General features: G+C 38.8%; 1 protein-coding gene across 1 annotated transcript in view; it reads left to right on the top strand.

Moving 5' to 3' along the window:
- The window catches only part of AIDA (axin interactor, dorsalization associated), an 87,219-nt gene extending 79,962 nt beyond the window's left edge, over positions 1–7,257 (top strand). Inside the window, exons 8-10 of the mRNA XM_007936949.2 lie at positions 2,590–2,712; positions 6,690–6,807; positions 7,161–7,257. Of these exons, the coding sequence (XP_007935140.1) occupies positions 2,590–2,712; positions 6,690–6,807; positions 7,161–7,257 (338 nt within the window). The remainder of the gene's footprint in view (positions 1–2,589; positions 2,713–6,689; positions 6,808–7,160) is intronic.
- Positions 7,258–11,454: the final 4,197 nt, after the last annotated feature.

The raw sequence follows: 11,454 nt of genomic DNA, 5'->3' as shown, positions 1-11,454 counted from the left end.
AAAATAAAATTTTTATGTGCTTCCAAAGACTTCTCCAAAAGAGTCAAAAGAGAACCTACAGATTGGGAAAAAAATATTTGGCAATGACATATCTGACAAGAGACTTATCTTTGGAATTTATAGAAAGCTCTAATACTTCAACAACAAAAATACAAATAATCCAATTAAGAAATGGGCAGAAGATAGACACTTCACCAAGGAGGATATTCAAGCAGCCAACTAACATATGAAGAAATGCTCACGATCATTAGCCATTAGAGAGAGGCAAATCAAAACAACAGTGAGGTACCATCTTGCTCCATCACTAGCAGCAAAGTTCAACAAGACAGAAAATAACAAATGCTGTTGAGGATGTGGAGCGATTGGGACTGTCATACACTCCTGGTGGGACTGTAAAATGGTACAACCACTGTGGAAAGCAGTATAGCAATTCCTTTAAAAGTTGGAATTAGAAATACCATTTGACCCAGCCATTCCATTACTAGGTATATATCCTAAAGATGTGAGAGCCATGACCAGAAGAGACATATGCACACCCATGTTCATCACAGCACTATTTACAATAGCCAAAAATGGAAACAACCTAGGTGTCCATCAACTGAGGAATAGATAACCAAACTGATACATACATACAATGAAATACTATATAATCCTGAAGAATAACCTAGAATTGGCAAAGCACCACATAACGTGGATGAACTCGGAGGACATTATGCTGAGTGGAATAAGTCAATCTGTATTAGTCCATTATTGTAAAAGTCAAAGAAACCTTTATCTATGGAAGGAAATTTTCTTTGTTGATTACCAGGTGTGGAAGGGTAGGGTAGGGAACACTGTTAGATAGGTAGAGACCAGTATTGATTTGGGTGAAGAGACGGGCAATGTACTAAATGTGAGTGATCAACATGGTGGCAGAGGAAGAGGAAGACATAGAGAGGTACATGAGAGGTACAGACAACAAAGATGAACTCTTTTCCACATAGAGTACTGCCTTGTCAGTGAAGGCAAACATGGGTATATGGGTGGATAGGTGGGTGGACAAGCTAAACTGTTAGGTATGTCTATGAAGCAGAGAGTGTACCCAAGACCATGTATAGTGTTGGCAGACAATGGTCCTACAAGTATTTGTATGATCTGAATTCCCAGGTGTATAGTAGAGCTGACAAGGGACAAGGTTGTAGTCACTTCCTGGTCACAGCCAGCTACCAAGAGGGACCGAGTAGTTGAACCTGTGGGCTCAGGACCATAGTTACAGGGGACATCAAGCTCAATTGGCATAACATACTACACAAGACATTGTGTTCTACTTCCTTCTTTGGTGAGTAGCAACTGGGATCTTAAAGCTTGCAAACAGCCGTCTAGATGCAGCGATGAGTCTCTCCTCATCCAAAGCAAAGAAGAATGAAGAAAACCAATGATCCATGGAAAGAATTAGTCTTAGCGACTGGTACACCATGCGATCCCTAGCCTATATGAATATGAGACTAGAAGAACTAGATGGTGCCCAGCTACCACTGTCAACCACTTGGAAGGGGATCTATGTAGGAGATTCTAGATAGAGAGGGAGAACAATGTGGAACAAAACTAAAACAATCCTTTGGAAAAAACAAAAAGGGGACCAGATTTGCTGGTCTGATAGAGCCCAGTGGAACCACTACAACTATGGCCCCTAGCTGCCCTTCCTGTCTGGAAGTGAACCCACACCTGTGGCTTCCAGCCAAGCAAAAGACAGGGATATGAGTTGAACATGACCTGAGACAGATACACTCCTAGGAGAGAACAATCATGGGAGAAAGAAGGGCTGCTTTTGCACAGGGAGACAGCTCAGGGGGCAGGGGTGCATGGGGGGATAGACACAAGGAAGAGGTGACTGGGGAGGAAGTGGGAGGGGAGCTGTTGTATTGTGAATTATGGTCAATGTCATGAGACAAAGTTTATGTGAACTGCTGTATGGAAAGTGAATTTGCTCTCTAAAGTTTCATCCAAATCACAATAATTTTGTTACGTGTATTTTACTTCAATTAAAAATATATAAATATATATGTATATAAACCATTGCTGTTGAGTTGATTCCGATTCTTAACAACCATATAGGATAGAAGAACTGCCCCATAGAGTTTCCAAGGGTGTAAATCTTTATGGAAGCAGACTGTCACATCTTTCTCCTCCTGAGCCTCTGGTGGGTTTGATCTGAGTATTAGTCAGATTAGCAGCTTCAATGTTTAACTGCTGTGCCATCAGGACTCTTTGGTGTACTCAGTAAGGAAATCAAAAAGTCCTTTTCCCCTCTTAATTGTAAGGATCATACTCTGTCTTCTACAAGTTTTCTTTTTCACTTGGGCACAGCAAGATTCGTGCTCCTCTCCATGTGATCTCCCACTATCTCCGTCCGCGTCTCCTGCCATGTACCTCTGAAGAAACTAGAAGCTCTTCAGGTACCTGCTTACTCCAAATGGGAGTTTGTACTGGCCTGAAAATCTCCTCTCTGCTTTTTCTAAGCCTCTTTAGGAAATGACCTTTTGTAGTTTCTTTGCATTGTTACAATTTTGAGGATATGTATTTAAGTGAAACTTCTGTTTTCCTCTCTAGATCTGAATGGCATAGATTTAACTCCAGTGCAAGATACTCCTGTGGCTTCAAGAAAAGAAGATACATATGTTCATTTTAATGTGGACATTGAGTTGCAGAAGCATGTTGAAAAATTAACCAAAGGTTTGTGATATTAAAACACTTGGCTTCTCATGGGCTGAGTCCTCATCTTATCCCATTTTTGTGTGCCCAGTGGATGTAGGACAATGGATATCTGGCAGAAGTAATAGTCACATTTTACCGTTCTATTGAATATAAATAGTTTTATGTGTGAGGGATGAGTTTATCTAGTTTATGATAAATGCCAGAGTCCCTGAGTGGTGCTAATGGTTTATTACTCTACTACTAGACAAAAGGTTGGCAGTTCAGAGCTACCCAGAGGAAGACAGCCTTGGTGATCTGCTTCCCAAAGGTCACAGTGTTAAACATCTATTTGGCACTGCTGCTCTGCAAGCATGGGGTTGCCATGAGTCAGAATCAACTTGACTTGAACTAACAACATTAACAACATAATAATAAATGTTGTTATGTGCCATCGAGTCGGACCCCACTCATAGTGACCCCTACTTGGGTTTCTGAGGCAGTATCACTACTGCAGTAGATTGCCCAACCTTCCTTCTGAGGAGTGGTTGGTGGATTTGAACCGCCAGCCTTCTGGTTAGCAGTCAGGTGCCTTAGGTACTACACTAGCAGAGCTCCCTATAGTAATGTAGTAATATTTTATTTATAGTAATAAATAGCACCTTTAAATATTAAAATATTCTTCTCAACGCCATCAAGTCTGATCTTGATGCATAGTAACCCCTCCTTGAGTTTTCGAGGCCATATCACTACGGAAGTAGCCTTTCACAACAAAAATAGAATGAAAAGTTGCCTTATGCTAAAGAGGTAGAGGAAGCAGGAGCTCCCTCAGGCTTTCTAATGAAGCCTCTAACAGTTGAAAGAAAGGAGCTCTGGTGGCGCAGTGCCTGAGACATTTTATCTGCTAACCAGAAGGTTGGTGGTTCAAATCCACCAGCCACTCCACTAAAGGAAGATGGGGCAATCCACTTCCGTAAAGATTTACTACCTTGGAAACCCAATGGAGGTCGCTGTGAGTTGGAATCGACTCGATGGCAGTGAGTTTCCTTAGCAGTTGAAAGAGCCAGCTTTTTCTCTAGCTGAATTTATTGTTTAGAAAGATACCATAACTTAGATAGCAGGAGAATGGGAAAGGACAAAAGCAAATTTTTGCAAAGGTGACATTACATTTCCGAGTTAAATAGTTAGGGTGAAATGCTTCCCCTTGCCTTTTTTCTAGTGGGAATATCAATGTTCTGAAAGGCAGGCTTCAGAATCCCTTTATCACCTGAAGTTCAGGTGTGGTTTCTGCAATTGTTAAGCACTACAGGAAGCTTGTATAAGATGCACAAGTGTCTTTTGAAATGATTGCCTCAGCCTCTAAAATATTTGATATTTTACTCATCAAGTCAAGTGCCACCTCTTTTCTACTGCTAAAAGACTTAGATTTCAGGGCTTCTGTTAGAACTGTGGTTCTCAGAGAAGCGATATCATTAGCATCAACCTGGAACCTTGTTAGATGCAAATACCCTACCCACTCTACATACTGAATCAGAAACTCTAGGCTCAGCGCTCAGCAGTCTGTTTTACCAAGCCTGCCAGGTGGTTCTGGTGCACACTAGTTTGAGATTCACTGTGTTAGAAGGATTTGTAGATTCTTGTAGTGGCATAGTGCCTAAGGCATTTGACTGCTATCCAGAAGGCTGGTGGTTCAAACCCACCATCCACTCCATGGAAGGAAGACTGGGAAATCTACTTCTGTAAAGATTGACTGCCTTGGAAACCCAAAAGGGGTTACTGTGAATTGGAATTGACTCAATGGCAGTGAGTTTGGTTTTTTTAGTTTTAGTAAATACTGTTGAAGCACTGTCAGTATTAAGTGTGCCTTCTGAATAAAAACATTAGAAAAACAACCCCCCGCCATCATACACACATTTCATCTCTTTGGGAAACCTTTCTGATGTGGCAGGGAAGGGGGAATGTTTCATGGGCTGACTTTTCTATTTTATTACACTGTGTTCTTGATGACTTGACTCACAATATGCTAAAAGCAGAACTGTATTAAGAACTTGACTTTATTCTCTCCAGCTTTGAATTTATTATTTATTGTTACTGTAGTTTTAACAGATATCAGTGCTAATGAACTTACTTTCTCCATTTACAAGCATTTCCTAGGCTGTCTTCACTTCACATTTTGTTCTTTCTTACATGTAGCATAAAGTACAAAGCTGTACATGTCAGGGAGGCAAGAGAGATAGTATTGACCAATGTTGCAGATGATTAATAAAACAATTTTTTTCTCACTTCCTCAAAATGATGGTAACATATTTGGATCTTACCACTATTTTCCAATGTAACTTTATTTTCACACTTATTCAGATTTCAGTGACAATCAGGAAGAGGAGGAGATGGGTCCCATAGCAGAAGAGACTAAGATATGTGATCTGCTATCTTAAAATTCTCTTAAGATTGTGCTTCTGTTACTGCTATAGGAGGGAGAAGAGAAGCCACCCTTTGGATATGATGGGTCATATACCTAGGTAAAGGAGGTCACCAGTAACCTTAACAATTGTAATGCTTTCATATATGTTGGGAGTAGATGGATGGTTAAATATGTCCGTCTCTCCATCACCCACCTCTTTTCCTCCTTGATGGGTGAGGCACACTGACCCAAGTGCCAAGGCTCTGTACACATTTCTAAACACTTACACTATTTGTCACCTGTGAGCTTTATTGTCAATGAAAGTATAAGATGAGTGTTGATGATTTTTAAAAGCTAAGATACAACACCTCTCTGATTGAAGCAGCATTAATAGGTAACCCATTAAGAGTGAAACCCAACTTCCTTCCCTTAGTCTCCATGGCTTCTTTAGAAATTGTTCTTGGCTCCATTCATGGGGCAACTTACTTCTCTCTTTCAAATCTTAACAATTGAGCTTTGGGAAGATAAACTGTCAGAATTTTTCATTGATATGTGATCATTGTGGAGAGTGCAGAATTAGGCTTGTCATTTAGAGCTTTTATCTTTCATGTTCTTCTTGTTGGGTATGGTCAAGTGGATTTTGACTTCTTACAGCCCCATGTGATTGAATAGAATTGGCCCATAGAATTTGCTTCTATTTCTAGACTGAGTACAATACACAAGAACAACAGTCCTTAGGAGAGATTGCCAGTTCTTTCCCATGGAGCTGCTTGGTCAGTTTGAACTACCAACCTTTCATTAGCAGCGGTGCGCTTAACAATTGTACCACCAGGCCTCCCTTAATGCTATCTTTATACCTATGCAATTCTGGGGGTGATGGGGAAGACAGTGCTTTGAATACTGAAAAAAATATTAGGAAATAGGTAACATTTAAAAATGGGAGCAGCGTGTGAGTTTTATTATTTGAATTCCAAAGCAACCAAAAGATTGAATTTTTTGGTTTTGTTTCAGGGCAGAAAAAATGACTCGTTTTTTTATTTAAAAATAAAAAATCAAACCAAACCCATTGCTGTTGAGTCAATTCCTACTCATAGTGACCCCTAGGACAGAATAGAACTGCCTCGTAGGGTTTCCAAGGTTGTAAATCTTTATTTATAGAAGCAGACTGCCTCATCTTACTCCTGTGAGCGGCTAGTGGGTTCAAATCACCAGCCTTTCAGTTAACAGCCAAGCACTTTAACCACTGCGCTACCAGGGCTCCTATGGATTCTTTTTCATAGGAATGCCTTTAATGCCTCTTACACCTAATATGTTCCATGGGTAGTGTTAATACTTAACAACTATCTTCTACATTCTTTTTGTGGTATTTTAATATTTTATATTCTTTAGTAGTTTATTATTCTACCTGTGTATGAAACATACATTCTTGTGTCAGCCTAGCTCAAGAAAAGTTTTGCTGTACAGAGACTGTGTTGACAAGTTACTTTGTAAAATTATGGCAACTGTATGTAACTTCTTTATATACCTCTGGACATCAAAGAAAATTTATCAACATGCTTTGAATGTATTGTACTGTCTGTGGCTTAATGTGTTTCATTTTGCTTTTTAAATTCCTAAGGTGCAGCTATCTTCTTTGAATTTAAACACTACAAGCCTAAAAAAAGGTTTACCAGCACCAAGTGTTTTGCTTTCATGGAGATGGATGAAATTAAACCTGGGCCAATTGTAATAGAACTGTAAGTGATGTACATAAAGAATTAGTGTTAATTTAATAGTGACTTGTATGGCTTTCAAGGAGCTCTATTAATGCAATGGTTAAGGCAGTCAGCTGCTAACCAAAAGGTCTGTGGTTGTAACCAACCAGCCACTGAGGGGGAAAGATGAGGCAGTGTGTTTCACGAAAGAATGACAGACAGAAAATCCTATGGGGCAGTTCTACTCTGTCCTGTAGGGTCACTATGAGTCAGAATCGACTTGATGGCAGTGGTTGGTGGTGGTGATTTTGGCTTTCTTCTTATCCAGTAGGTAATTTTGGAATAGATCAGTTATCAAAGTATTTTAAGCAATGGTCTTTCTATTGTGGTTACAGATACAAGAAACCCACTGACTTTAAAAGAAAGAAATTACAGTTATTGACCAAGAAACCACTTTATCTTCATCTACATCAAACTTTGCACAAGGAATGATCCTGCCATGAATACCCTGGAACTTCTGTGAATTTTACTATTCAGTAGAAACCATCATAGCTCTGTGTAGCATATGCGCCCTTCAGCAGGCCAGAAGTGAGCCACACCCATGCCAGTAGGCCAGAGCGAGTCCCTTCATTGCACAGCTGTACCATAGAATTTACAATCCAGCACATCATTGACGTATGAGACTCCTTTGGACACATGCTTATTGTAGATTTTGAAACATGTTTTTACTTTTCAATTAATTGTACAATTAATAGTCTATTTTCTAATTTACCATTATTTCTACCCTACTTCCTGGAACAACTCTTGTGGGTAGGACATGCTCATCTTCAGACTTAATACAGCAATAAGAGTGTGCTAGAGTTATACAGCTGCTCACTTCTGTGCCAATATGCTTTTGGTTTTTGAGTTAACTTCAAATTTCGGGTTACTGTGGGTAGGATACTATGAAAGTGCTTTAAGAGGAACTACTTGGACCACTTACGCTGTCGAAGAAAGTCAGTCTGGAAGTTTGTAGGCTGCTCCTCAGAGGTGGCTTTAGTTCATTCACCCTGATCTCAGTTTTCCTGTTTAGTAAGTAGTGTGTCTTGGGCAGATCAGCATCCCATATGGGGAGTATGTCCCAAACTGCAGCAGTAATTTTTCCACATGACCAGATTCTTTTGAAAAATGAGCATAGTTTTTAGTCATGCTGATTAGTTGTTCTCTATCACACTATTACTCTTCCTGATGATTGTAGGCTTCACTTGGGAGTCATCTCATAATGATTACAAATTTTTATGGATATTCAGCTATTGTAAGGTAACTGATAGGTGGTTAGTAGTGTCTTCTCAATCATAAAACTCTAAAAATAATTGAGCCAGATGCTAATGAGATATTGCAGGAACAACTGCTGTTTTTCTGACAACTGATTGTGAAACTTTAAAACTTGCATACCTCTTCTTACAGTGATGAGTATGCAATCTGGAAAGACATTGTGTTTTTCTTTTTCTGGTATAGGTAGATAGGACTGCCATTTATTTCCTATTTAGATATACTTACATTCATCCATGTAAAAATATGCAGGTCATTAGCATATTATAATTTGACTATTCACATTACTTTTGACTTAATAATGGGGCAAAAATCAAACTTTCATAGTACACACAAAATGGATAACTGATACACAGAACTTTAAGATTTGTGGTGGGCTTTCTGTGGGTTAGATATAGACCCCACATATTTTAATACTCACTATTTTAAATGAACAGTGCTAGCATAAGGGGAATGCAGTGTCAGTACTTGGCATATTTTTAAACTAGTATAATCCTAGTCATACCATTCAGTATGTTTGCTTTTAAATTAAGTAACCACAGTAAGTTATTTTAGCCCTTGCATTTCAAGAGAACTAGTCTTTACTTTCAGTTGTCTATTAGGTCAGTTCTCTTTACTAGATAGATGTTAATAAAACTATGTGAGCCTGAAAAACTCAACCAAATTTAGTTTTGCCTGTCAGTTTGGTTGTATTAATTCAAATTCTAAAATGATTCTATCCATGATAGCACTAGGGCATGAAGAATTTGTCTTCATGAATCATTTTGCTGTTCATTGATGTCTCAGACTACAAGTTGTCAGATCCCCAGACTGTAAGCTCTTCATGGGGCAAGAACTGCATTTTCTCCATGTCATGTAAATTCTCTAAGGTGCTTGGCAGCACTCTGTACCCTGTGGAGTACTCAGTAGCTTTTGTTTGATGTTGCTGACCAGACCTAAAAAATAATCCCTCAAAAAACATACTATTAAAATGTAGCAAAGCTGATCCACTGTTTTTTTCTCTCATAAACCATAAGACATGCATTATCAAAATGGTAACTTACATGAACAAACATCTGTTATCCTTCACAGAAGAATTTCTATGAACTACAAATGCCTTTCATCAGTATTAAGTTTAAATTTGCCATTGTGTCATTAGCTTAGCTTTAATTCAGATTGGAATGAAATGACAAAATGAAAGATTGTCTTAAAGCAGTTGACACAGAATCTTCCACATCCCACAAATTATTCAGATTTACTTTCCAATGAAAAATTTGGCCATTGAACAATAACCATAACATAGTGGCTAAGACACTTGCCTGCTAACCAGACGGCTGGTGGTTCAAACCCACCAGCCACTCCTCGGAAGGAAGGTTGGGCAATCCTACTTCCGTAGTGATACTGCCTCGGAAACCCAAGGAGGGGTCGCTATGAGTCGGGGCCGACTCGACGGCACATAACAACAACAACAACAACAAAATAGTAGAAAAGCTTTAGGCTGAAACACTGCTGCTTCATCATCAATGAGATGATTTTAGCAACTAAGCCCAGAGGCACACTTAGCTGGGGATGGCTTCTTAAAGAGATGTAACTTTTGAGATGGACTAATCTGGTTTAACTGAGGGAGGATGCTCCACACATCATCTGTCCAATCGCAGCTTGCTTTAGGCTTTGCTGCAGAAGTGATGCAAGCAGATGGACACGCAAGAGGTAATGTGGACCAGTTCAGAACTGCTCAGACAAGCTACACTGAAATTTCTCCACATTCTCAATGGTAAGAGATACAGAATAAATGGACCAAAAAACATTCAAGGAAAACTATACAAATTTTGAATTAAAGGGGAAAAAAAAGATTTTTTTACTTATCTTCCTAGCTGTTGCAATCTCCTTCTAAATGCTATTTGAAACTAGAACTTAACTTCAGCATTGTTTTGTGTGTCCTGAAGAAACTGATGCAAATTCAAGTTCTTTGCAACTTTTAATCTTACTTTATATGGTTAAAAATGGCCTATACTATTAAATATGGGGTTTTCCTAATTTTCTTTATTCTTGTTATTAAATGCAAGGACATGGAGATTGAATTCTCTTTTTCTTAACAACTCCTTATATGTTCCTTATGTACTGTGAAATAGCTGTCTTCTTTCAAATATCCTTACCTTTCTAGTAAAGTAGTATCTTTCTTTAGTAGTTTAGTATATGGAGAAGATTTGTTTCACATTGAAGCTTTTGCTCCTTTTTAAAAAGTATTTTTAGTGGATTAGAAATCATGACAATGACAAGCTAACTCTATGTAATAATATTACATTATAGAACTTCAGAGAATGGGAAACTGAGTCTAGCAGGAAACAAGAGTATCATCAGCCTTTTATAATTTAAATCTTAAACTTAATAATTGTGCTATAAAGTTAATGTAATTTAAAACGTTTGAGAAGTTAGTTCTTAGGAACATTGTCATCAAGACATAGTGTGGTAGTAATGGATGGGGCAATCTACTTCCGTAGTGATACTGCCTCGGAAACCCAAGGAGGGGTTGCTATGAGTTGGGTCTGACTCGACGGCACATAACAACAACAAAAAAACAATGGGTATAAGGTGACATGAATTATGATGGTACAATCTCTGATTCTTAGATTAACTGATTTTTAAACACCAGCATTCAAATACTAATTTGGGAGTAATTATCTATCAACATCAATGAAAAAATTGAGTTCAGCCCATGGTTGCTGAGTTAGGGCAAGTTATAAACCTTACATTCCTGAATCACTGTTTCCTTGCAGTATTACACTCTTCTGATCTTTTTGTTTGCCATGTTCCTTCAAAATAAGTGGCACAGTATGGGATGGGGAAAATATTAACTCCATTCATTTTTAAAAAGAAATTTTGTTACTTTTATGGCCACAACACATCATTTTCATTTTCCTATTACGCAACCTTGATGTAAAAATGGTAAAAAGAATAGAACATCAGGTCAAACAGTTTTTGGTAGAATGTAAGCTCTCACTAAAAAAACTTTTATTCTCAGATAGGCAATCAGGGTCATAAGAAAGTATATGAAAGCTACACGGGTGGGGCTGCTGCTGTCTTTGAAATAAAAGGAAGAAGAAATCATCTGTGGAGTGCACAGGTGACTTTGAGGTCCACCCTCAAACCTTAACAGGAGCAACCATGGGGAGTTCCAGCAAGATGGCGGACTAGGCAGAAGGACTGCACAGACCCTCTTCAACAAAGAAAAGGGAAACCATTTGACACGGACACAGAAGATAATCTTGGACCGCTGAGCCTTGAAGGGAAGGATACAGAAGTAGACTAAACCCCAACTAGCAGAAGAATTTGCATGAAAATACCAAAAAAGGAGATATATGGAGCTGCGGTCTGGCAAGGACCTGAATGCCCCTGATG

This window comes from Orycteropus afer, unplaced genomic scaffold (genome assembly GCF_000298275.1).
Source record: "Orycteropus afer afer isolate SDZICR_OR568_19922 unplaced genomic scaffold, OryAfe1.0 scaffold00039, whole genome shotgun sequence".
Classification (NCBI taxonomy): Eukaryota; Metazoa; Chordata; class Mammalia; order Tubulidentata; family Orycteropodidae; genus Orycteropus; species Orycteropus afer.
The sequence above is the reverse complement of the archived record's forward strand: the minus strand, read 5'-3'. Positions and strand labels throughout refer to the sequence as shown.